This window comes from Hemitrygon akajei, chromosome 3 (genome assembly GCF_048418815.1).
Source record: "Hemitrygon akajei chromosome 3, sHemAka1.3, whole genome shotgun sequence".
NCBI lineage: Eukaryota > Metazoa > Chordata > Chondrichthyes > Myliobatiformes > Dasyatidae > Hemitrygon > Hemitrygon akajei.
This window is the reverse complement of record NC_133126.1, coordinates 4131755-4159353: the sequence shown is the minus strand read 5'-3', so window position 1 is coordinate 4159353 and position 27599 is coordinate 4131755. Positions and strand designations below refer to the sequence as shown.

Here is a 27599-nt window from a genome sequence, read left to right as displayed (position 1 = left end):
CCCCAATGCCATTCGGCTTTACAATTCAACCGCCAGGAGTAAGATATGTTAAAGTGCCGGGGTTAGGACTCAATGTATTTAAGTAAACTACTTAAGAACTTTTTAAAAGCTATTATTAATGCTTTTTGAGAGGGTGATTTTAGATGCATATCATATTTTTACTGTTAAGTATTGTATGTAATTAGTTTTGCTACAATAAGTGTATGGGACATTGGAAAAAATGTTGAATTTCCCCATGGGGATGAATAAAGTATCTATCTATCTATCTATCTATCTATCTATCTATCATTGTTCTGAATGCTAATGAGTACAGGCCCAGAGCCATCAAACGCTCTTCATATGACAAGCCATTCAATTCTGGAATCATTTTCATGAGCCTACTCTGAACCCTCTCCAGTTTCACCACGTCCTTTCTAAGATAAGAGGCCCAAACTTCATCACAATACTCCAAGTGAGGCCTCGGCATTGCTTTATAAAGTTTCAACACAACGTTCTTGCTTTCATATTCTAGTCCTCTTCAAATAGATACTCTCACTGCCTCTGCCTTCCTCAGCAGGAGGAAGATGTGCCGGCATCGGAGAGGGTCCAGACAAAGAATGACCCCGGTAACTGAAGGAGCAAGTTATGAGGATCGTTTGATGGCTGTGGGCCTGCACTCGTGGGAGTTTAGAAGAATGAGGGGGAATTTCATTGAAACCTATTGAATAGTGAAAGATCGAGAAAGAGTGGATGTGAATTGGATGTTTCCTATAGTGAGGGAGTCTAGGGCCAGGCGGTACAGTTGCAGAATAGAGAGATGTTCCTTTAGAACAGAGATGAGGAGGAATTTCTTTAGCCAGAGGGTGGTGAATCTGTGGCATCCATTGCCACAGACAGTTGTGGAGGCCAAGTCATTGGGTATATTTATAACAGATATAGGTTCTTGATTAGCCAGGGCATCAAAGGTTACAGGCAGAAGGCAGGAGAATGGGTTGAGAAACATCATAAATCAGCCATGACCAAATACTGGAACAAACTTAATGGGCAGAATGGCCTTATGGTCTAACACTTATTTTGTCCAGCAGTGCCTATGCTATGCACCATTCAATGGAAGTATTTGCTCTACTCTCCATACTACTGTGGCAGACCCTCACAAACTTTCCCTCTCCCAGTCCCGTTGAAGAGCAAAGCAGTGGGTGCTCAGAAAGGCCATTAATGACTTTGAAAATATCACCTTTCTTTCATCAGCACTGGACCAGAATCCTGGAGTTGCTTTTTGACCGCACTGCAAAGAAAGATGGGGAGTATAGATAGGGTAAATACAAACAGGCTTTTTCTACTGAGATTGGGTGAGATTAGAATTAGAGGTCATGGATTCAGGGTGAAAGGTAAAATGGTTATGGAAAACACAAGGGGACACTTCTTCACTCAGAGGGTGGTGAGAGTGTGGAACAAACTGCCAGCACAAGTGGTAGATACAGGTTCAATTTCAACGTTCAAGAGAAATCTGGATAGCTACATGGGCGGGAGGGTATGGTGGGCTATGGTCCAGGTGCATGTCAATGGGAGTAGGTAGATTAACAGTTCAGCAGGGACTAGATGGGCTGAAGGGCCTGCTTCAGTGCTGTAGTGTTCTGTGACTGTAAAATATTTAGATTAAACTTTCAAGTGCCATTCTGATAAGCTGTAAATGCTGACCTTCCCAACAACAACCCCATCCCATAATAGAAGAAACAGACTGCAAAGAGTATATCTGAAGCACAAAATGCTTCATCCCAGGGAAATGCATGAGGAGAAAACATCTTTTAAAATACAGAGGAGAAATATTTGGAGATGAGGAAAACAGAGATACAGAGAGAAAACAGTACAATAGATTTTGTTTTGGACCAGTTTTATGGTCCGAATCAGAATCCAATTTAATATCACTGTGTTGCCTTTAAGGCATTTGTTTAGTTTATTATATTTTCGCTTTAGTAATTCATTTGTTATCGTTTTCTAGTTAAAGTTAAGATTGTTTAAAGTAAATTCGTTGTCTGTGATATACCATGGCATGCGATGATGTCACACCCGGTTTCGCCGCGTCTTGTGGGAAAATACCGGTTTGGAGAAACGGGAAGGAGGGGGCTCACATGTGCAGGATCAGCGCGAGAGAAGTTTTCTTTCTACGCACTGGAAACATTAGAGAAGCAACGCCTTTTCACCATACGTTAATGTGGAAGAGTGAACAGTAAACGGTTAATCTTACTGGGACCGCCTCATTGATTGGTTTATGCTTGGTGTTTAGTTCAGAGTTCTTTTACACCTGTGCGAGAACACTACAGTGAAAAGGCGGCATTACCAAGTGTTTCAAGTGCTACGATGACAACACGATCCAGCATCAAGTCGTTGCCATCTAGTGACGGGGCAGTAGGGCATCAACAAGTAAGGCTGCCCGTGCAAGAGCTAAGGCAGAAGCCACCAAGGTGCAAGCGTTGTATGCAAAACAAGAGGCAAAATTGAAAAAGGAAACGGCTGCCAGAGAAGCTGAAAACCAAAAGGAAACGGCTGCCAGAGAAGCCGGAAACCAAATGGAAACGGCTGCCAGAGAAGCTGAAAACCAAATGGAAACGGCTGCCAGAGAAGCTGAAAACCAAATGGAAACGGCTGCCAGAGAAGCCGAAAACCAAAAGGAAATGGCTGCCAGAGAAGCCAGAAACCAAATGGAAACGGCTGCCAGAGAAGCTGAAAACCAAATGGAAACGGCTGCCAGAGAAGCTGAAAACCAAATGGAAACGGCTGCCAGAGAAGCTGAAAACCAAATGGAAACGGCTGCCAGAGAAGCTGAAACCAAAAGGAAATGGCTGCCAGAGAAGCCGGAAACCAAATGGAAAAAGCTGCCAGAGAAGCCAAAAACCAAATGGAAACGGCTGCCAGAGAAGCTGAAACCAAATGGAAACGGCTGCCAGAGAAGCCGAAAACCAGTTGGAAAAGGTAAGGATAGAGTCAGAGTTAGAAGTGCTGACGCTACACCGAGAAGCAGAAGCTGCCAGGGTGGAAGCAGAGATAATAGAAAATGCCGAAGAAATGCATGATCTGGTTGACGTAAAATCTACTTCAGAAAAGACCAGATTGGAATGCACAAGCGACTATGTCCGATCTCAAATGGATTTGAAGATTTGTTCTTCCTCTCCATACTTGTATGCTAACATCCCACCTCTCAAGGAGTCTCAGAGAGGCCCAATTGTATCACATTCACCTGAGGAAGGCAATTTACCCTTGCAATTCCACGATGAATTCAAGAATGAAAGGGCTCATGACAAATACTTCTCGGCACCAAACTTACCAGATTTGGCGAGAAGAGAGGCAAAGGCTGAATTCAGAACAGCAAATTCCATAACAAATGTACACCCTCAGTCACATACCCGCCGACATATTCCCTCAGCCAGCAAGGCACTTGCAGTTGAACCCATGGCACAGTATTTAGCATGACGAGATCTCGTCACTTCAGGACTATACCAGTTTGACGATAAACCTGAAAATTACCGTGCATGGTACTCCTCATTCGCCAACGCTATCCACGGAGTCCAGCTCGGAGCAACCCAAGAGTTGGATCTTATGACAAAATGGCTGATAAAGAATCATTCGAACAGGTGAGACGCATACATTCGGTGTACATGAACAACCCCAAGCTAGCCTTATGCAAAGTATGGGAGAGACTTTGGGAGTGCTATGCGGCCCCTGAAATTATTGAAACAGCACTATTCCGACGTCTGGAAAATTTTCCTAAGGTGTCAGCCAAGGACCACACTAAGTTAAGAGAGCTCGGAGATTTACTCATGGAGATTCAGGGTGCCAAAGAAGATGGCTATTTAACTGGTCTATTATACCTAGATACTTCATACGGGATTAGACAAATCGTGGACAAACTTCCATTTGGGCTGCAGGAAAGGTGGGTGTCTGTTGGCTCAGAGTACAAGGAAGAGAACGATGATCGATTTCCTCCCTTTGAGTATTTCACTAGGTTTGTGTGCAAGGAGGCGAAGAAGCGAAATGACCCTAGCTTCATGAGTCCAGGTAGCAGTACAATTTACACCAAGCCAGTTAAATCCACTTCGAATAACTTCAACATTAATAAACCTGTCTCAGCGCGTAAAACTGAAGTCTTTACAACTAACAATGACCCTAGCAAGAATTGTCCATTGCACAACAAACCCCACCCTCTCAAAAAATGCAGAACGTTTAGGAAAAAACCCCTTGAAGAGAGAATGGCCCTTTTCAAGGAGAAAAAAATATGTTTTAAATGCTGTTCCTCTACCTCTCACCTTGCTAGAGAGTGTACGATCTCCGTGAAGTGCCCGGAATGTAACAGCACTAATCACGATGGGGCCATGCATCCCGGCCCACTACCGCAAACCGACAAAGCTCCTTCACCCTCACAACAGGACGGCGGGGAGGGAGAGGCTCACTCCAGGACAACTGTTGTCAACTCAAGCAGCACAGAAGTTTGCGGTCAAGCTCAGTCAAGCCATTCTTGTTCAAAGATCTGCCTCACTAAGGTGTACCCTAAGGGAGCAAAAGACAAGGCCATCAAAGCCTACGTAATTCTGGATGATCAGAGCAATCGCTCACTAGTCAGTCCAGAGTTCTTTAACTTGTTCCACATTGAGAGTAATCAGTTCCCATACTACCTTAGAACTTGCTCAGGCAGCGTGGAAACATATGGAAGGAAGGCAGAAGGCTTCCAGCTCGAGTCCCTGGATGGTAAAGTTATTATCTGTCTCCCTCCACTCTTAGAGTGCAATGAAATTTTGAATAACCGCACTGAGATCCCGACGCCAAGTGCGGTGCTACACCAGCCACATCTCCACCACATCGCCAAACACATCCCAGAGCTGGATCCAAGAGCAGAAATACTCCTGCTATTAGGGAGGGATGTTCTCCGGGTACACAAGGTTAGGCAGCAGGTCAATGGACCACACGACGCCCCCTTTTCCCAACGCCTGGATCTGGGCTGGGTGGTGATAGGAGAGGTGTGCCTTGGCAATGTACACAAACCGACAGTTAACACACTCAAGACCAATGTGCTAGAGAGTGGCCGCCATTCAATTTTTCAACCCTGCACAAGTGTCATGTGTATTAAGGAAGCACGACAAGGCTTTAACAAATGTAAAGTAACTGACAAGACGCTGGGTCAGTCGGTCGTCACTCAAACTGAGCACGATAATAAACTTGCTCCATCAGCACAAGACGCCATTTTCAAATAAAAATAATGGACACCAAGATCTTCAGAGACAAAGCAAATAACTGGGTTGCCCCACTACCTTTCAGAGAACCACGCCAGCACTTGCCAAACAACAAAGAGCAGGCAGTCAAGCGGTTCACGTCCTTGCAAAAAACCCTGAAAAGGAAACCTGAGATGCAGTAACAATACGTAGCATTTATGGAGATCTTCGTTAATGGACATGCTGAAGTAGCACCGCCACTGAGGGAAGGTGAGGAGTGCTGGTACCTCCCAACGTTTGGGGTTTACCACCCACAAAAGCCCAATCAGATCAGGGTGGTCTTTGACTCCAGTGCTCAGTGCGCTGGTATCTCCCTTAATGACGTGCTCCTTACAGGCCCCGACCTTAACAATACCCTTCTTGGGGTCCTGCTGCGCTTCCGGAAGGAGAAGGTCGCAATCTTAGCGGACATCCAACAGATGTTCCATTGCTTCTTAGTACAGGAGGACCATCGCAATTTCCTCCGTTTCTTATGGCACAAATGTAACTTACCTCGCACTGCGGATGAATTGGCCCAGGCAAAGGACGTCATCTTTAAAGCAACTCAAAGAGCAGCTTTTGCAGGGGAGTTTTCGGCTCTCCAAGCTAATAAACCAATACCAAAGGACAGCCCTTTGAGGAAATTTAACCCGATCCTGAAGAACGATATCATCTGCATTGGAGGCCGGTTAATACACTCCCAACTTCCAGCTGCAGAAAAGAGTCCAGTAATCCTGCCCAAAGACAGCCATGTGTCCTTACTGCTCACTCGCCATCACCATGAACAGGTAAAGCATCAGGGCCGTCACCTGAAGGAAGGAGCAATCGGCAGTGGGACTGTGGATCTTGGGAGGTAAAACACTGATCAATTCAGTACTTCACAAATGTGTAACCTGCAGGAAACTGCGAGGGAAGCTGGAAGCTCAACGTATGGCGGATCTCCCACCAGAACGCCTCGAAGCCTGCCCTCCTTTTACATATGTGGGGCTCGATGTATTTGGTCCCTGGACTATCACTACGAGACGCACCAGAGGAGGACAAGCAGAGAGCAAGCGGTGGGCCATCATGTTTAGCTGCATGAGTTCAAGAGTGGTACACATTGAGGTAATCGAATCTTTGGATACATCCAGCTGTATTAACGCTCAGGCGTTTCTTTGCGCTAAGAGGCCCTGCAAAACAGTTAAAGTCTGATTGCGGCACGAACTTTGTTAGAGCATCAAAGGAGCTGGGGATGGACAAAATGGTGCAAAAGTACCTCAGTCAGCAGGGATGCAACTGGGAGTTTAACACACCACACGCCTCTCACATGGGAGGCGCATGGGAGCAGATGATTGGTATCGCCAGAAGAATTCTTGATTCAATGTTTCTGCAGCAACGCACCCGATTGACCCACGAGGTACTGTGCACACTAATGGCAGAGGTCACAGCCATTATAAATGCACGACCACTCCTACCTGTGTCTTCTGACTCGGAAAATCCCTTCATACTCTCGCCATCAATGCTCCTTATGCAGAAGGCAGGAGCTCCCCCTCCACCAGGGGACTTCTCTGATAAGGATTTGTACACAAAGCAATGGAGACAGGTCCAGGCTCTGGCAAATCGGTTCTGGTCTCATTGGAGACATGAATATCTTTGTTGCAACACAGACAAAAGTGGACAGAACTCTGCAGGAATCTTCAAGTTGGAGATTTAGTCCTGCTCAGGGACAAGCAAATCACCCACAACAGCTGGCCAATGGCCAGAATCACTGCTACATTCCCTAGTAGGGATGGACATGTCAGGAAGGTTGAGTTGAAAACTTCTGACTGAGGTGATGTGAAAACTTACCCAAGGCCAGTTGCAGAAGTCATTCTACTTCTACCTAAGGACTGATTTAGGGACTGAAGTTTTGTATTATGTTCATTGTGACCTTACAAAGGTCAGGCGGGGAGTGTGTTGCCTTTAAGGCATTTGTTTAGTTTCTTATATTTTCGCTTTAGTAATTCGTTTGTTATCATTTTCTAGTTAAAGTTAAGATTGTTTAAAGTAAATTTGTTGTCTGTGATATATCGCGGCATGCGATGACGTCACACCCTGTTTCGCCGCGTCTTGTGGGAAAATACCGGTTTGGAGAAACAGGAAGGAGGGGGTTTGTGTGTGCAGGATCAGCGTGAGAGAAGTTTTCTTTCTACGCACTAGAAACATTAGAGAAGCAATGCCTTTTCACCATACGTTAATGTGGAAGAGTGAACAGTAAACGGTTAATCTTACTGGGACCGCCTCATTGATTGGTTTATGCTTGGTGTTTAGTTCAGAGTTCTTTTACACCTGTGCGAGAACACTACAATCACTGGCATATGCCGTAAAATGCGTTGTTTGGTGGCAGCAGTACAATGCAATACATCATAAAAAACTATAAATTATGTAAGTATATCGTGCCTATAGAAAGTATTCACCTCCCCCTTTGAAAGTTTTCATGTTGTTTTACAATATTGAATCGAATCAGTGGATTCAATTTGGCTAACACACACAATATGCTGGAGGAACTCAGCAGGCCAGGCAGCATCTAGGAAAAGAGTACAGTCAATGTTTTGGGCCAAAACCCTTTGGCAGGACTCTTGTTTGTGATTTAATTTGGCTTTTTTGACACCGATCAACAGAGAACACTCCTTCATGTCAAAGTGAAAACAGATCTCTACAGATTGGTCTAAATTTAGTACAATTATTAAACATAAAATAATTGCATAATTACTCACCCCCTTCAAGTCAGTATCTAGCAGATGCATTGTACATCAGGCCACCGCCATTCCCCCCCCCCCCCCACCCCAGTTCTTCTTTACAAAACTGCTCAAGCTCTGTCAGATTGGATGGGAATCATCAATGAACAGCCTTCTTCAAGACCAGCCACAAATTCCAAATTGGATTGAGGTCTGGACTCTGACTTGGCCACTCCAGGACATTAACTTCATTGTTTTTAAGTCATTCCTGTGTAGCTTTGGCTTTATGCTTGGGGTCATTGTCTTGCTGGAAAACAGATCTCCAAAGTCACAGTTCTCTTGCAGACTGCATCAGGTTTTCTTCCAGAATTTCCCTTAATTTTGTTGCATTCATTTTACCCTCTACCTTCACAAGCCTTCCAGGGCCTGCTGCAGTGAAGCATCCCCACAGCATGATGCAGCCACCACCATGCTTCACAGAGGGATGGTGTATTTGAATGATACGCCACGTTTGGCTTACACCAAACATTTCATTTAGTCTGCTGGTCAGAAAGCTCAATTTTGGTTTCATCAGACCACAGAACCTTCTTCCTCTGACTTCTGAGTCTCCACGTGCCTTCTGGCAAGCTCTAGCTGAGATTTCATGTGAGTTCGACTGTGGCTTTCCCTTTGCCACTCTCCTATAAAGCTATGACCGGTGAAGCACCCGGGCAACAGTTGTTGTATGCGCAGTCTCTCCCGTCTCAGCCACTGAAGCTTGTAACTCCTCCAGAGATGTCACAGGTCTCTTGGTAGCCTCCCTCACTAGTCCCCTTCTTCCACTGTCACTCAGTTCTTGAGAACAGAGTGCTCCAGTCAGATTTACAGCTGACTGGAGCATATTCTTTCCATTTCTTGGTGATTAACTTAACATGTTAACTTAACTCCAAGGAACAATCAGTGACTTAGAAATTTTCTTGTGCTTTTCAGTAACCTTTTTGAGGAGATGCTTGCAGTGTTCTTTTGTCTTCATGGTGTAGCTTTTGACTCACCAGCAGTTGGACCTTCCAGATACAGGTGTATTTTTACTACAGTCATTTGAAACACCTCGACTGGATGGTGATCTCTATTTAACTAATTATGTGACTTCTGAAACCAATTGGCTGCACAGTGATGATTTGGTGTGCCATATTAAGGGGGGGGGGTGAATACATATGCAATCATTTATTTTATGTTATATATTTGTAATTAATTTAGATCACTTTGTAGAGATCGGTTTTGACTTTGACATGAGAGTCTTTTCCTGTTGATCAGTGCCAAAAAAAGCCAAATTAAATCCACTGTGACTCAATGTTACAGAACAATAAAACCTGAAAACTTCTAAGAGGATGAACAGTTTTTAAAGGCACTGTACATACAGTACTGGTCAAAAGCCATGGTCGGGGGGAGGGAGAGGTGGTGCAGGTGCTGACATATCCAACCCTGTGACACCAGGAAAGGTCATTTTATTCCATACAGTTGGTTTATTGATCATTACAGAATGTCTCTCTGGTGCTCCCCGCTCCCTCCCCTCTCCCTTCCCCAACTATGATTCCCCTCTCCTTGCTCCCTTTCCACTCTCTAGTCTCCAATAGAGACCCATATCTGAATTAGGTTTATCATCACCCACATGTCATGAAATTTGTTTGTGTGTGTGTGTGTGTGTGTACACAAACCACACACACACACACCCCTACCTTTGCACAGTACTATATATATAATTAAATAAGTAGTTGAACCAGAGAGCAAAAAAAGAAAAAAATAGTGAGGTAGTATACATTGTCACAGCTCCCACAAATAATGAACTCCTTCTGTGATGTAACCCTATCTTATTCTATAATTCTTTCAAACTGAGATCTGCAGTAATTTTCTGCTGTCCCTGGAGCAGAAACTCAATTTCCCAGGTGAACTTTACAAGCAGGAGATCAGAGAGCAAACATGAGGAAATCCGCAGATGCTGGAAATTCAAACAACAACACACACAAAATGCTGGTGGAACGCAACAGGCCAGGCAGCATCTATAGGGAGAAGCACTGTCGACGTTTCGGGCCGAGACCCTTCGTCAGGGCTCAGGAGATCAGAATGACTCTTTGCTGAACCGCTGCTGAACATATTGCCAGTACACATGTCAAACTCTGATGTATGTTATTCTCCAAAACAGCAGGATTAGCCACAGTAAAGATCCAAACTGAATCAATTAACACGGAAACCACTATGCCAACACACTAAGCGCTGGGGGAACTCAGTCAGTCAGGCAATATCTATGGAAATGAATAAATAGTCAATATTTTGGGCAGAGACCCTTCATCAGGACTGTAAATGAAGGGAGACCAGAGGACACAGCCTCAGAATCGAATGGTGGCCATTTAGAACAGAAATGAGAGGGAACTACTTTAGCCAGAGGATGGTAAATTAATTGCCATAGATGGCTGTGGAGGCCAAGTCATCGGGTGTATTTAAGGCAGAGGTTGATAGATTTTTGATTAGTCAGGGCGTCAGAGGCTACGGGAAGAAGGGAACAGATTTGGGTTGAGAGCCATAATGAAACAGCGGAGCAGGCTCGATGGGCTGAAAGGCTTCATTCTGCCTCCATGTTCTCTGGTCATATGGCCTAACATTCATTTCCAGTCTTGATGAAGGGTCTTGGCAGGGAATGTTGACTGTTTATTCGTTTCCATTGAGGCTGCCTGACCTGCTGAGTTCCTCCAGCATTTAGCGTGTGTTGCTCTGCGCAGTCTCTGTCCTGTGTTCAGGAAACATTACTGCCAGATACGGTTGCTTACATCAATAAAGGCAGTGAGTCTCAGGTAATCGTTCCCAATTTACTTGCACCATCTTGGGACAGTGCATGACCGGTTTTGATTGACAGGATTATTAACCACTCCTGGCTAGAAACTTCTCACCAAGAGCAACTTTAAACAAATCTCTAAAGCCGTCTGCAAATAAGGCAGCGCACAAGTTCCGAATCTCGGCTGACCCGGGATGATAGGAGCAACAGTCTTTACCTTCGTTCTCCCAGTTGAGTGACAAAGATATTTTTCACAGTATTTTTAATGTGAAGCGGTTGGCGGCGAATTTCTGCCAAACAGGCGAGAGCGGCGGCATCGGCGTCCATCCCTCACATCTATTAACAATAACGCAGCTTCAGCTTCTCCGAGTTGTGGTTCTACTTTTCCAATGCTATCTTTGATTTTGGAAAATTGAGCTGGGATACTAAGCAATCCATAGCGAGCCGTGCATTTTGTTTTGGAAGTGTTCCTGAAGCCCGGAGCCACAGAAACCGTCTGGGTAATGCAATCGGACCTGCATCATGTGACGGTGCGAGGATAAACATTTCATGATCACCATGGGAACTCCGGAAGAGCGGGGAGCAGCGCAAAATCATGTCTGAACTCGTTATGCTCACGCAACGGGTCCAGTCCTTTCCTGCCCTCCAGACCCCCTACCATCCCTAAAGCGGGCATGGCCAATAGACATGGGAGTAAAATAAGGCTATTCGGCCCGTCTAGTCCACGCCGCCGCTCGATCACGGCTGATTTATTATCCCTCTCAGCTTCAGTTATCCTGCCGTCTCCCCATAACCTTTGATGCCCTGACTAATCAAGAACCTATTAACCTCGGCTTTAAATATACCCAATGACTTGGCCTCCACAGCGTTCTGTGGTAATGAATTCCACAGATTCACAGACATCCCACCCTGCAAGGTAGCACCACCACCCCCCGTCCCCCGCAACCCCATATCCCCTCCTCTTCCCCCCCCCCCCCCACCCCCGGTCGACCTCCAAGGGTGTATGTATACAGGACATTTGATTATGAAAGAACACAACATTTTATTTGATCACATATTGAAACTATTTATACACACAGACACATTCCTTGTTGAGCATTTTGTTGGCAGTCTCAATGCTGATGCAAATAGCTTTTCTATTTCTTGCAAACTTTCCTTGTACTGTGACGTGGCTTGCTCGGCAGATTTGAGCATTTTCCCAGAAGTCTCATCCTCACAGCAGTCTGTGCCAATGAATTTGTTAATTTTGCAAGACACCAGATTCACAAGTGTTTTGTGAGACAGCTGACTTCTGAATTCTGTCTTAATGTGACGCACCATGCTGAATGCCCTTTCTACATCACAGTTAGAATTTGGCAGCACCAAAAGCAGCTTCACCAACTGGCAGAGCTCTTTGAATCTCGACTGCCCTGTGCTCACAGATTTTACTTTGGACAGCTTCCCCCAGAACTCATCAACTGGCAAACTTTTGTAGTTTGGCACCAGTCCTTCAAGGTTAGTTGAGACATAATCCAGGACTTCCAAGTGGAGCTGTTCTCTTGCATCTGCCTTGATCACGTTTGGAAATCTCTCTGCCAAAGTCAAAATCTGCTCTGGATTCACCTCATCTTGGCTCTCTGTATTGACCACTGACAGATTTTTCAAGATATGGTCCCTCATTGGGAACTTCTCCAAGATTCTTTGAAGGCAACTGACATAGAATACTCCGGCATCTTTGAAAAACTGCTTTGTCTTGTAAGGGGTGGATCTCTTGTGCTTCCTCGCTTAGCAAGGGGGCTCTCTTGTGCTTCCTCACTTAGCAACTGCCTCCTTGCCAGGTACCCAATAAAAAGCTCTTCACCTGGCCGGTGAATTTCAGGGTTGCTCACATCGATCTCCTGAATGTTCTGTTCTCTCCATACCTTTGGCTCAATAAATCTGCTTGCTATGTCATGCAGGAGCTCTTCTACACTCTGATCCAACTTGAAGAGGATAGGTGCCTGGTTTTGAAAAATTGAATTGAATTTGTCAAAACATTGTGCGACATGGAGAAAACATGTGTATATTTTCATTTGCGGGTCTTTCAGCCTCTTCTGAATATGAGATGACTTCTGATTCTCACTCTTTGGCTCAAATTATGAAATAAAGGCTGGCCATTGGTGGAGCAGATGGTCCAAACCTTTTCCTAAAGAAAGCCAGTGTGTAGGACAATGCTTTTGTACTCTCTGCTGGGCAACATTGCAGAATGCTTGAAACTGTTTTAGGTCTTCTCTTCATTTGGAACTAGGACATCAATAGAGTAGCTCCTTAGCAGCTAGCCAGATAGTTTAAATAACGTTAGCTATGCTAATAAATGAATGACACCTGTTAAACACCTCAACATGCCTTTTACAGTCATTTATCCCACAATGGGCAATAGAAAATTGCAAATAGTGTGGCGAGCAACTGTCATTATTTTTTACCCCTATTAGGCAGGGGTACACTTTAGTGTCGTCTGTGGTGGAGTATGTTTTATATTTTCTTTCTTTGAAACACTCTGCCATGGTGCTGCAGGACACTAAACTGAACTGATGGACAATGAAAGAGAGAGAGAAGCTTCCCAAACCTCTATCTTCCCACTCATTTTTGCTTTGTTGAATGCACTCTCTTTTGTTTTTATATTAGCTTTGACTTTCCTTGTTAGCCATACTTGTAATACTTTGAGTATTTCTTCACTTTTGGAATACATCTATCCTGTACCTCACGCCATTGCTGCTCTGCTGCTATCCCTGCCAGCAGCTCCTTCCAATTTACTTTGGCCAACTCCTCTCTCATACCACTGTAATTTCCTTTACTCTGCTGAAATACTGCTACATCAGACTTTATTTTCTGCCTATTAAATTTCAAGTTGAACACAATCATATTGTGATCATAGGTTCTGATGGTTCTTTTACCTTCGGCTCCCTAATGGCCTCTGATTCATTACATAACACCCAATCCAGTATAGCTGATCCCCTAGTAGGCTCAATGACAAACTGTTCCAGAAAGCCAACTCTTAGGCATTCAACAAACTCACTCTCTTGAGATCCATTATCAACCTGATTTTCCCAATCAGACAGACAGACAGACATACTTTATTGATCCCAAGGGAAACTGGGTTTCGTTACAGTTGCACCAACCAAGAACAGCGTAGAAATATAGCAATAAATAACCATAAATAAATAATAAGTAAATAATGCCAAGTGGAAATTAGTCCAGGACCAACCTATTGGCTCAGGGTGTCTGACACTCCAAGGGAATGACTTGCATGTTAAGATCTCCCATGACTACCATAACATTGCCCTTTTGACATCACCTCAGTTATTGTTAGAAGGCCTATATATATATCTTCCATCAGGGTCCTTTTACCCTTGCAGTTTCTTAACTCAACCCACAAGGATTCAACATCTTCCAATCCTGTGTCACATCTTTCTACTGGTTTGATATGATTCTTTACCAGCAGAGCCACGCCACCCCCTCTACCTACCTTCCTATCCCTCCGATACAACATGTAACCTTGGACATTCAGCTCCCAACTACAACCATCCTTCAGCCACGATTCAGTGATGGCTACAACATCATACCCGGCAATCTGTAATCGAGCAATAGGATCATCCACCTTATTTCTTACACTCCGTGCATTGAGATACAACACTTTGATACTACATTTGCTACCCTTTTTGATTCTGCATCCCTAATGTACTGATACTCATCCCGCTGTCTGCAATTTCATCCTATCATCTGCCTGCCCTTTCTGACAGTCTGACTGCATGCTATCTTTGATTTTACCATCTGTCCTATCCTTAGTCCTTTCATTCCAGATCCCACCCCCTACCAAATTAGTTTAAACCCTCCTCAACAGCTCTTGTAAACCTGCCCCTGTGAATATTGGTCTCTTTCAGGTTCAGGTGCAACCCATCCCTTTTGTACAGGTCATACCTCCCTCGGAAGAGATCCCAGCGATCCAAGAACCTGAAGCCCTGCACCAGCTTCTCAGTCATGCAGACACTAGTCAGGACAATCTTGGAGTATTGTCAACAGCTTTGGGCCCCTTACTTAGAAAGGATGCGCTGTCATTGGAGAGAATCTAGAGGACATTCATGAGGATAAATCCAAGAATTAAGCAGCTAATATATGAGGAGCGTTTACCAGCTTTGGGCTTGTACTCAGTGGAAACTAGAAGAATGTGGTGGTGGGGGGGGGGTGAATCTCAATGAAACCTACTGAATGTTGAAAAGACTAGATAGGGTGGCAACACACACAAAGTGCTGGTGGAATACAGCAGGCCAGGCAGCATCTATAAGGAGAAGCACTGTTGACGTTTCGGACCGAGATCCTTCGTCAGGTCTCGGCCCGAAACGTCGACAGTGCTTCTCCTTATAGATGCTGTGTTCCACCAGCATTTTGTGTGTGTTGCTGGAATTTACTGCATCTGCAGATTTCCTCGTGTTTGCTAGATAGGGTGGCCGTGAGTTATCCAGAACTAGAGGGCATAGCCTCAAACTTGAGGGGCACTGTTTTAGAACAGAGATAAGGAGGATTTTTTTTAGCCATTGAGTGGTGGATCATGTGGAATGCTCTGCCACAGACCGCGGTGGAAGCCAAGTCCGTGAGTATATTTAAAGCGAACGTTGACAGTCTCCTGATCAGTCAGGGCATCAGAGAATGCATCCCATGGACTGAAAGAAATGGCAGAAGTTATCATAGAGATTTTGGTGATGATCTGCCAAAATTCTCTGGAACATCATGAAGATTAGGTGCCTTAATCAAGGAGCCCAGTGGAACACGGGGAAAAGGAAATAACTGGAATGAGGAATCCACGGGTTGGACCATGACAGGTGGAGCAGGCTCAATGGGCCAGATGGCTTACTCATATTCCTATTTCTTATGTTCTTATGTTCAAAGGATATGGAGAGAAGGCAGGTGTATGGTGTTGAGTTGTATCTGGGGTCAGCCATGCTGGAATGGTGGAGCAGGCTTGATGGGCTGAATGGCTTGTCTGCTCCTATGTCTTATGTTCATATGGACGGAATGGTTGAGGGGAAGTATCTATTCCTGAACCTGGGGCTGTGGGCCTTCAGGCTTCCTGTCTGATTATATCTGCAAGAAGATGGCATGGCCTGGATGGTGGCAAAGAATTGGAAGTTGGGCGATCAGTTCAAGTTAAGTCAAATCACTTTTATTGTCATTTCGACCATAACTGCTGGTACAGTACATAGTAAAAATGAGACAATGTTTTTCAGGACCATGGTGTTACATGGCAGAGTACAAAAACTAGGCTGAACTATGTAAAAAAAACAACACAGAGAAAGCCACACTAGACTACAGACCTACACAGGACTACATAAAGTGCACAAAAACAGTACCGGCATTACAATAAATAATAAACAGGACAATAGGCAAGGTGTCAGTCCAGGCTCTGGGTATTGAGGAGTCTGATAGCTTGGGGGAAGAAACTGCTACATAGTCTGGTCGTGAGAGCCCGAATGCTTTGGAGCCTTTTCCCAGATGGCAGGAGGGAGAAGAGATTCTATGAGGGGTGCATGGGGTCCTTCATAATGCTGTTTCCTTTGCGGATGCAGCGTGTAGTGTAAATGTCCGTGATGGCGGGAAGAGAGACCCCGATGATCTTCTCAGCTGACCTCACTATCCGCTGCAGGGTCTTGCGATCCGAGATGGTGCAATTTCTGAACCAGGCAGTGATGCAGCTGCTCAGGATGCTCTCAGTACTACCCCTGTAGAATATAATGAGGATGGGGGGTGGGAGATGGACTTTCCTCAGCCTTCGCAAAAAGTAGAGATGCTGCTGGGCTTTCTTTGCTATGGAGCTGGTGTTGAGGGACCAGGTGAGATTCTCTGTCAGGTGAACACCAAGAAATATTGTGCTCTTTACGATCTCTACTGAGGAGCCATCAACGTTCAGCAGAGAGTGGTCACTCCGTGCCCTCCTGAAGTCAACAACCATCTCTTTTGTTCACATTAAGAGACAGGCTGTTGGCTCTGCACCAGTCCGTTAGCCGCTGCACCTCCTCTCTGTAAGCTGACTCGCCGTTCTTGCTGATGAGACCCACCATGGTCGTGTCATCGGTGAACTTGATGATGTGGTTCGAGCTGTGTCTTGCAGCACAGTCATGGGTCAGCAGAGTGAACAGCAGTGGACTGAGCACGCAACCCTGGGGAGCCCCTGTGCTCAGTGTGATGGTGTTGGAGATGCTGCTCCCAATCCGGACTGACTGAGGTCTCCCAGTCAGGAAGTCTAGGATCTAGTTGCAGAGGGAGGTGTTCAGGCCCAGTAGGCTCAGCTTTCCAATCAGTTTCTGAGGGATGATTGTGTTGAATGCTGAACTAAAGTCTATGAACAGCATCTAAATGTATGTGTCTTTTTTGTCCAGGTGGAGGGTGGTGGCAATGGCGTCATCTGTTGAACGGTTGGGACGGTATGCAAACTGCAGGGAGTCCAGTGAGGGGGCAGCAAGGTCTTGATATGCCTCATGACAAGCCTCTCGAAACACTTCATGATGATGGATGTAAGTGCAACGGGACGGTAGTCATTTAGGCAGGACACTGAAGACTTCTTCGGCATGGAGACGATGGTGGCGGTCTTGAAGCACATTGGAACGGTGGCGCTGCTCAGGGAGATGTTGAAGATGTCAGTGAGAACATCTGCTAGCTGGTCTGCACATCCTCTGAGCACTCTACCAGAGATTGTTGTCTGGTCCAGCAGCCTTCCGTGGGTTGACTCTGCACAGGGTTCTTCTCACGTTGGCCACGGAGAGACACAGCACCTGGTCATTTGTGGGAGGGGTGGTCTTCCTCGCCGCCACATCACTTTCTGCCTCAAACCGGGCGTAGAAGTTATTCAGCGCATCTGGGAGGGAGGCATCACCTGCACAGTCAGGTGATGTTGTCTTGTAATTGGTGATGTCCTGGATGCCCTTCCACATGCGCCGTGTATCACTGCTGTCCTGGAAGTAACTGTGGATTAGCTGGGCATGTGCACGCTTTGCCCCTCTGATGGCTCGGGACAGTTTGGCCTTCGCTGTTGTTAAAGCTGCCTTGTCGCCTGCTCTGAAGGTGGAGTCGCGGGTCCTCAGCAGCGCACGCACCTCTGCGGTCATCCATGGCTTCTGGTTAGCGCGTATAGTGATGGTCTTGGACAGAGTAACATCATCAATGCACTTGCTGATGTAGCTGGTCACTGATGCCGTGTACTCCTCTAAGTTGGTAGAGTCGCCATCGGTTGCAGCCTCCCTGAACACGTGTCAGTCAGTGTGCTCAAAGCAGTCTTGAAGAGCAGAGATGGCTCCTGCTGGCCAGGTTTTCACCTGCTTCTGAACTGGTCTGAAGCACCTGACGAGCGGTGTGTATACTGGGATTAGCATTACAGAGATGTGGTCTGAGTATCCGAGGTGGGGGTGGGGCTCTGCCCAGTACGTGTCAGGGATGTTTGTGTAAACCAGGTCCAACACGTTCTCCCCCCTCGTTGCAAAGTCCACATACTGATGGAATTTGGGGAGCACTGACTTAAGGTTCACGTGGTTAAAATCACCGGCGACAATAAAACAGACCATCAGGGTGTGCGTTCTGCAGTTCGCTAATAGCCCCGTACAGTTCACAGAGCGCCTCCTTAGCATTAGCGCTGGGGGGAATGTACACACCGAATATAAGGACAGAGGTGAATTCCCGTGGCAAATAAAATGGTCTGCATCGAACTGCCACAAACTCCACTGGCGATGAGCAGTGTCTGGAAACCAGCACAGAGTTCTTACACCATTCCGTGTCGATATAAATACAGACACCGCCACCGCAAGCCTTACCGGGGACAGCTGCATCTCTGTCCGAACGAAACAAAGCTAGCCCGTCCGAAATCCCATCAGTGAGCCATGTCTCTGTGAAGACATCCGCGGAGCAAGCTCTGTACTCCCGCCGAGTATTACGTTGGAGTCGGATGTACTCCATTTTATTATCCAGGGAGCGGCCATTGGAGAGCCGAATGGACGGGAGAGCCGGCCGGCTAGGGTTTGCTTTGAGCTTGGCACGGACCCCTGCCCATTTGCCTCGCTTCTGCTTCCTCGCTCATCGCTTCCGACTTCTCCATTTCCATCTCCGGCTCCCAGCATTCCCTATCCCTCCTCACCAGATATCCATATCTGCCTTTGATTGCCTATGCCAAGAATTTCCTCATCAAAGTGGCAAGCTCCCCAGGAGGAAAGCTAACATGACTGTCGAATGAATCAGCCAATGAAGTGTCTGGTTGCCAGCTGATTCCCTTGGCAAGGCAGAATACCAGCACTGATGCTGGCCAGCACTGTGATGTGGGACGGTGGAGACAAATGGTCATCTCCATGGAGATGCGCACCTGAGTTGCAAGCATTGTTTGTTCACATACATAGCATAAAGTTCCCAAACATCCCAGGAATGTACTAGGTCCATTATATTTTATAAACAATTGTCAGGAAATGTAGAGGAGGCTTGACCCAAAAGCAGAGCAGTGGAGACAATTCAGCAGCAAGTGATAACTTTAATAATAGATGGAAAAATAACAAGCCATGAGGGGTCACGAAACAAGAGAGAACAGAAACTGAACACAACAGGGAGGGGGAAAGCTAGAAGCAAATGGCTGAGGCCGGCTGCTTCAATGTCAACAAGAACTGGGTTTAAATAGGCTGTAGGTGATGAGTCTGGAACGAGTGGCAGGTGAATCCTATTAGCTGTGTGGAGGCTAAAAGGTGCCCACACGTGCCCAGTGGGAGTTGCCTGCATGTGCCTGGTAGGAGGTGCCCACACGTGCCTGGTGGGAGGTGCCCACACGTGCCTGGTAGGAGGTGCCCACACGTGTCTGGTGGGAGGTGCCCACACGTGCCTGGTGGGAGGTGCCCACACGTGCCTGGTGGGAGGTGCCCACACGTGCCTGGTAGGAGGTGCCCACACGTGCCTGGTGGGAGGTGCCCACACGTGTCTGGTGGGAGGTGCCCGGTGGAAGGCGCCCACAGGTGCTTGGTGGGAGTTGCCCACAGGTGCTTGGTGGGAGTTGCCCACACGTGCCTGGTGGGAGTTGCCCACACGTGCCTGGTAGGAGGTGCCCACATGTGCCTGGTAGGAGGTGCCCACACGTGTCTGGTGGGAGATGCCCACACGTGTCTGGTGGGAGTTGCCCACACGTGCCTGGTGGGAGGTGCCCGCACGTGCCTGGTGGGAGTTGCCCGCACGTGCCTGGTAGGAGGTGCCCACACGTGCCTGGTGGGAGGTGCCCACACGTGCCTGGTGGGAGGTGCCCACACGTGCCTGGTGGGAGTTGCCCGCACGTGCCTGGTAGGAGATGCCCACACGTGCCTGGTAGGAGATGCCCACACGTGCCTGGTGGGAGGTGCCCACACGTGCCTGGTAGGAGGTGCCCACACGTGCCTGGTGGGAGGTGCCCACACGTGCCTGGTGGGAGGTGCCCACACGTGCTTGGTGGGAGTTGCCCACACGTGCCTGGTGGGAGGTGCCCACACGTGCCTGGTGGGAGGTGCCCACACGTGCTTGGTGGGAGTTGCCCACACGTGCCTGGTGGGAGGTGCCCACACGTGCCTGGTGGGAGGTGCCCGCAGGAAAAGGCATGAGAACAATCTCCTGCCAAAATAAAAGACAACTAACATGTTCTGAAACACTTGAATTTTATTAGACATTTTAGATATTGCATTTTGAGCGATGGAAAGGTCGCTTGACTAGGAAGGATTACTGGGAGGTGGATATTCATATAATGCATGAAGTTCAACATCCAGGATTGGCTCCAACTGGAGATCAAAACTCAGTGTGTATGAAGATGAGGCTTATAAATTATTTTGTTAGCGAAGTCAATACTTCAGACAAGTTCAAGATCAAGTTTAATTGCCAGTTAACCATACATATGCTTACAGCTAACAAAATGTTGTTCTTACCGGGCCCAGGTGCAAAACACAGTACATACAGTCACACACAATACATACAGTCAGACACAATACATACAGTCAGACACAGTACATACAGTCACACACAGTACACACATTCACACACAATACATACAGTCAGACACAGTCCATACAGTCACACGCAATACGTACAGTCAGACACAGTACATACAGTCACACACAATACATACAGTCAGACACAGTACATATGGTCACACACAGTACATAAAGTCACACATAGAACATACAGTTACATTAACACATACAGTCACACACGGTACATAGAGTCACATATGGTACAAACAGTTACAACAGCACATACAGTCACAAAAAATCATATTAACACAGGTCCCTGGGTGTCATAGCTTGTAGATTGGTGATGCATGGGATGTTGTCCTGGGGCCATGTTTCTGCAAGAACAAGCACACAGCAGTTCCTCATCTCACACTGGTTTTGCAGATGAAGGCAAATTAGTTTGCCTCTTGTTGGGTCAGACACAGGAGAAGGCAAGTCTGCTTCTCTTCTGGGGAATGAACACTGGAAAACAGCACTGACAGGAGAGACAGCCTGCAAGGGCCAGGCCCCAAACTAGTACAGATTCCAATTCAGTCCTGATTGAGTCATAGAACAGTACAGCACAGAAACAGGCCCTTTGGCCCATTTAGTCCATGCTGAACCATTTAAACTGCCTACTCCTTCACTGGGATCGTAGCTCTCCATGCCCCTACCATCCATGTACTTATCCAAACTTCTCTTATGAAGGGTCTTGGCCTGAAATGTCAACTGTTTATTCATTTCCATGAATGCAGCCTGACCTGCTGAGTACCTCCAGCAGTTTGTGTGTGTTGCTATGGATCCCAGCACACCTGACATCCTCTGTTCTCTCCCACACCCCCTCCAGACACTTCCTCCCCGGCACTTCCTCCCCTGGTGGTTGTAACAGGTGACACCACAACATGAGGGCTTAGTCTGTGTAACAGCCAAGGCCACACAGCTTCCCCACCGTCAGTCTCACCAGTGAACTAATAAAACAGACTTGCAGTATTTTGCATTTCCAATGTCCAACCGGATCATCCCATCTCAAGAAAAATGTTTAAAGCACACACTTGCGCTATTTGTTGGACCCAGAGAGGCTGCTGCAACCAAACACATCATCTTACTAGAAAATTCCATCTAGTTAAATATCAGACAATGGGAATTGGTACTGTAATGGGCAAGACTAGGCCCAGAGGGCACAGCTTCAGAATAGAGGGGCATCCATTTAGAACAGAGATGAGATGGATTTTGTTTTAGCTGGAGGGGTTGAATCTGTGGAATTCATTGCCGGGTATAAGTGTGGAGTCCCAGTCATTAGGTATATTTAAGGCAGATTCTGGATTGGTCAGGGTGTCAGAGGTTACGGGGAGAAGGTAAGAACTTGGGGCTGAGAAGGATAATAAATCAGCCATGATAGAATGGTAGAGCAGACTTGATGGGTCGAATGGCCTAATTCTGCTCCTATGTCTTATAGTCATGTGATCTTATGGTTGCAGTTGGTGGCATATATGGACACTGGTAACAGATTTGTTTTGAATTTTGAAGTTGTCAAAATGTTTCTGCTGTCAAGGTTTGTTCTGACCTTACAACTTGATGTTAAATGTAAACGTTGGTCCTGCAATATGCAAGGCTTTTTTTGAACACTTGGGTGACCTACTCAAAGTGCTAGGAACCTGTGGACCAATATATTTTCAAAATATGACTCTTAGTGTCAGGTTGTAGATGAAAATCAAGAGAAAGTCAAGAATAAGACGGAGTATTTAGAGAGAGATTATCAAGGTAAGTTGATGCTTTTCAAAATAGAATACATGGGATAAAGGAAGATAAGAACTCAAGAAAATGAGAGTAGAAATAGACAAGATGTTCCCACTGACCTGACTCACCTTTCACTATGATCATAGCTGATCTTCTCCAAGTCTCACCTACCCCCTTGTGCCTGTTCACAACAGCCTTCAATTTCCTTTATTTTTCAGAAATTTATCTCCCTTGAATGATCTAGTTTCCCAAATCTTCTCGAATTGCAGAGGTTCACCAACTTCAGCCAAAAAAGCCATCCAACTCAATATAGAAGTTTGCTGATGACACCACAATTGTAGGCCGTACCTTGGGTAATGATGAGTCTGAGTACAGAGAGGAAATTAAGAACCTGGTGGCACGGTGCGAAGACAATAACCTATCCGTCAACGTCAGCAAGACGAAAGAATTGGTTGTTGACTTCAGAAGGAGTAGCGGACTGCACGACCCCATCTACATCAGTTGGGCACAGGTGGAACAGGTCAAAAGCTTCAAAGGTCAAAATTCAAGACTGTTTAATGTCATGACCGGTTCACAAGTGTAAAGGGGAAAAAATAGTTGTTGCTCTGGATTCAATGTAGCACAAAAAAACACAAGGAACACAATGATTTAAAAAAACACCATAAATATACAGACATTAGATAGCTTATATAGATTGATTTGATTGCATGTCCATAAAATGACACTATGCACATTCAGTGACAGACAAGAAACGATAAAGTCTTTGTGGGTGGGGGTGCGGAGGGGTGGGTTAGTGAGTGGAGGTGTTGATCAGCCTTACTGTTTGGGGAAAGTAAATGTTTTTGAGTCTGGTTGTCCCTGGTGTAGGCTCCTCCCTGATGGGAGTGAGACAAACAGTCCATGCGCCGGGTGGGTGGGATCCTTCGTGATGCTGCTGGCCCTTTCTATATATACAGTACGTCCTTGATGTCAGGTAGGCCGCTCCTGCTGCTCTTCCCGTGGTTAAATATACCTCCCATTGCGCTCCCGTTGGCTGGTGTACCAACATGTTTCACTTTTCTGGTTGGTCACGCACTTGCACAAAAATAGAACAGCTTTTTACCCCCTCTCTAACCTTCCATAGAGGACAGAGAGAAGAGACAGCGGGCAAGGCAGCACCACCTAGTAAACTCGGGAAAAGGCTCCCAACCGCTATTGCGTTGCGGGAACGAAGAGACAGGTGGTTGGGACTGCGTCGTGACCCTGACCTGACAGCCGGTAATGTCACCATTCGAACCGGGTTAAAGTCTCTGCAAACTTTACGCAGCGCCTACCGCGTTCTTTCCATACGGTAATGTGGAATTGTAACAATAATCTTTTTAAACAGCCGGAAAAAAAAACAAGATTTCGGTTTTAACCATAGGCACTAAAATAATAGCAATAACTTCTTTATAAAGTATTTTTCAGACAGACGATGTAGTTCAAAGTGTCTGACAATGGGATGAATTGCAAACATGAAAATGAAAAAAAAAGACAAAAGATGTTAGTTAAAAACAATGTTAAATAAACAGGTTTTGGGTTGGCGTTTAGAAGTGTCAACTGAGTCTGCATCTCTTGTAGTTGAATTCCACAGTTTGGGGCGCAGTTCAGAAAAGCTGACCGGCCAATTTTCTTTTGAGGGAGATCGTTTAAATTTAAGAGACCGGCAGAGCTCGAGCAGGATTATAAAGCGAAAGTGATGCGGAGATGTACTCCAGTCCCAAACTATTGAGTGGCTTTAAAACCAGAAAAATAACTTTAAAATCAATTCTAGAAAATGCAGGAAGCCAGTACAGAGTAGCTAGGACGGTGGGGGGGGGGGGCACATGCCCCCTCATGCTGGTTTTGGTTAAAAGACTTAGAGAATAGATAATGCACGCAGGTTTACTCGCGAATTTTTGGTGACTTGCTGTTAAAATGAAGGAAGGATAATCACTGAAACGAGCGGGGAAAGTTTGTTCTGTCTCGGCAAAGTCATTTCCAGGGGTCGCGGCGCGCTGGATGTGTTGCGGTGTTTACAGGGACGTGTCAAAGGGGTTTAGAGGCAGGCTTCACGGCTGTAGGCTTCCATCAGCTTCTGTTTTCAGAATCCTTCTGGAAAGCCGAAACGGTCACAGGATAGCCCGGTGGGAGATGATCACATATTCCAACTAAAATATACATCGAAACATTTTGTTTTGGTTTAACGGAGACTTCTGCTGCGCTCTGCGTTCAACTAGAAACATCGGTATGTTGAACGGCTAATGAACTTTTTCCCGTAAAATCTCCGTGGTGAGACAAACCTTGGCACCGTGTTCTCGTCTTTCAGGAGACATTTCACTGTAAGCTTTCCGCGGCGAGACAATGTTTTCACTTCATCAGTCTTGTTTACCCGCTATCCTGTTGCAAGAGGCAGGCACCATTTACATCTCGAAACTTGAGGCAAGATTAAATGTTCAGCCCTGGCAAATTGCCCACGGAAATGCACTATTTTCATCTGGGGAAGAGTTATGTGTTAAGTTTTCTGGTACTACATTTCATTGGGTTAGATCGCCCCAATTTCACAGTGCTGCAATATCTGTAATCTTTCAGACTCCGTGCACCTTGCCTGTCTCTAATAGGAGTTCCTAGACCGATTGGAAGAATGGGCAAAGAAGTGGCAGATGGAATAGACTGTAGCAAAGTGTATGGTCATGTATTTTAGTAGAAGGAATAAAGACATTGAATATTTTCTAAACGGGGAGAAATTATACAAACAGAATCAGAGATGCTAAAGGACTTGGGCGTCCTCGTGTAGGATTCTCTGAAGGTTAACTTGGAGGTTGATTCGGTGGTAAGGAAGGCAAATGCAATATTAGTATTCATTTTGAGAGGACTAGAATATAAGCCCACAGGCCATAAGATACGGGAGCAGAGTCGGGGTATTTCAGCTCCACTCATATCAGAGAGTGCACACAGCATACAACCTGAAGTTCTTACCCTCTGAAGAAAAACCCCAGTGAATGAATTACACTCCATCTGCTCTGCCATTTCATCATGGCTGACCCAATGTTTCTCTCAGGCTCAATCTCCTTCCTGCCTTTTCCCCAAATCCCTTCATGCCCTGACCAACCAAGAATCTATCAGGCTCTGCCTTCAATATACACAAAGACTTGGTCTCCACAGCTGCCTGTGCAAAGAATTCCACAGATTCACCACTCTCTGGCTGAAGAGGTTCCTCTTCATTTACGTTCTAAATGGATGCCCCTCTATTCTGAGGCTATGTCCTCAGGTCATAGACTCTCCCACCACAATAAACATCCTTTCCACATCCACTCTATTGAGGCCTTTCAACCTTCAATAGGTTTTAATTAGGTCACCCCTCATTCTTCTGAATTTCAATGACTAAAGACCCATAGCCATCCAATGTTCATCATTTGACAAGCCTTTCAATCCCAGATTCATTCTCGTGAACCTCCATTGCATCCTCTTCAATGTCAGCAAATACTTTTTTAGATAAGGGCCCAGAACTTCTCCTCCAAGTGAGGCCTCACCAGTGCCTTATAAAACCTCATCATTACATCCTTGCTTTTATATTTTAGTCCTCTCCAAATAAATACTAACTTCGCATTTGCCTTCGTCACATCTGACTCATCCTGCAAATTAACCTTTAAGGAATCCTGCACAAGGAGCCCCAAGTCCCTTTGCACTTCAGATTTTTGAAATTTTTCTTCATTTAGAAAGTAGTCTATGTTTTTATTTCTTTTATGACCATACACTTCCCAACAGTATATTCCATCTGTCACTTCATTGCCAATCTGTAAATTGGCCCAATTTCTCCCAGATTGGGAGATTTTTGCAATCTGTATTCTCCCAGTTCTCCCAGTTGGTATACGTCCATCTGTAGCCTTTCTGTATTCTCCCAGTTCTCCCAGTCAGTATACGTCCATCTGTAGCCTTTCTGTATTCTCCCAGTCGGTATACGTCCATCTGTAGCCTTTCTGTATTCTCCCAGTCGGTATACGTCTATCTGTAGCCTTTCTGTATTCTCCCAGTCGGTATACGTCCATCTGTAGCCTTTCTGTATTCTCCCAGTTCTCCCAGTCAGTATACGTCCATCTGTAGCCTTTCTGTATTCTCCCAGTCAGTATACGTCCATCTGTAGCCTTTCTGTATTCTCCCAGTCGGTATACGTCCATCTGTAGCCTTTCTGTATTCTCCCAGTTCTCCCAGTCGGTATACATCTGTCTGTAGCCTTTCTGTTTCCTCACTACTACCTGCCTCTCCACCTATATTTGTTTCGAACTGCAAACTTGGTCACAGAGTCATCAATTCTGTCCTCCAAATCATTGACATATAACATACAAAGGAGCGGTCCAACACAGACCCCTGTGGAACACCAGTAGTCACCGCCAGCCAACCAGAATAGGCTCCCTTTACTCCCACTCTTCGCCTCCTGCCAATCATGCCAGTATCTTTCCTGTAATACCATAGGATTTTAACTTGTTATGCAGCCTCATGTGTGGCACCTTGTCAAAGGCCTTCTGAAAATCCAAGTGCACAACATCCACCAATTCTCCTTTATCTGCTTGTTGTTCTTCAAAGAATTCCAACTGATTCATCAGGCAAGATGTTCCCTTAAGAAAACTATGCTGACTATGGCCTATTGCATCATGAGCCCAGAAACCACATTCTTAACAAACGACTTGAACATCCTCCCAACCACTAATTGACTTATAGTTTTCTATCTTCTGCCTCTCTTTCCCTTCTTGAGAGTGGAGTGACATTTGTGATTTTCCAGTCCTATAGAACCATTTCAGAATTAATTGGCTCTTGAAAGATCATTACTAATGCCTCCACAATCTTCTCAGCCACCTCTTTCAGAATCCTGGGATGTACACCTGGTCCAGGTGACTTTTCTACCTTCAGACAGGTTCAGTCACCCAAGAATATTATCCCCAGTAATGGCAACTTCACACACTTCTGCCCCCTGATACTCTCAAACTTTCAGCATACTGTCTCCAATTGTCCCCCATTATTACCCCTCCAGCATCATTTTCCAGCAGTTTGATATCTATTCTCATCTTTTATTTACACTTTACATTCAGAAGAAACCTTTGGATTCCTTTTTAATCTTATTGGCTGGCTTACTTTTGTATTCCATCTTTTCCTTCTTTATGAT

General features: G+C 45.8%; 2 protein-coding genes across 8 annotated transcripts in view; one reads left to right on the top strand and one right to left on the bottom strand.

The window, feature by feature from the left end:
• Positions 1 to 27599, bottom strand: part of ccdc197 (coiled-coil domain containing 197) — a 144673-nt gene that overhangs the window by 115368 nt on the left and 1706 nt on the right. For 3 of the 4 annotated variants that reach the window (XM_073039169.1, XM_073039173.1, XM_073039171.1), the window contains exon 1: positions 10939 to 11230. The exons of the other annotated variant lie outside the window; for it this stretch is intronic. In XM_073039169.1, coding sequence (XP_072895270.1) covers positions 10939 to 11048 — 110 coding nt within the window. In that variant the 5' untranslated portion in view covers positions 11049 to 11230. Of the gene's footprint in view, positions 1 to 10938; positions 11231 to 27599 lie in introns of those variants that run through there. 4 annotated transcript variants of the gene reach the window in all.
• Positions 23422 to 27599, top strand: part of asb2a.1 (ankyrin repeat and SOCS box containing 2a, tandem duplicate 1) — a 113262-nt gene continuing 109084 nt past the window's right edge. For 2 of the 4 annotated variants that reach the window (XR_012098156.1, XM_073039166.1), the window contains exon 1: positions 23422 to 23771. Coding sequence is in view for 2 of the 4 variants with exons in the window: in XM_073039166.1 (XP_072895267.1) it covers positions 23488 to 23771 (284 nt within the window). In the remaining 2 variants the exon portion in view is untranslated. The remainder of the gene's footprint in view (positions 23772 to 27599) is intronic. The other 2 variants (XM_073039165.1, XM_073039167.1) reach the window with 2 other exon arrangements.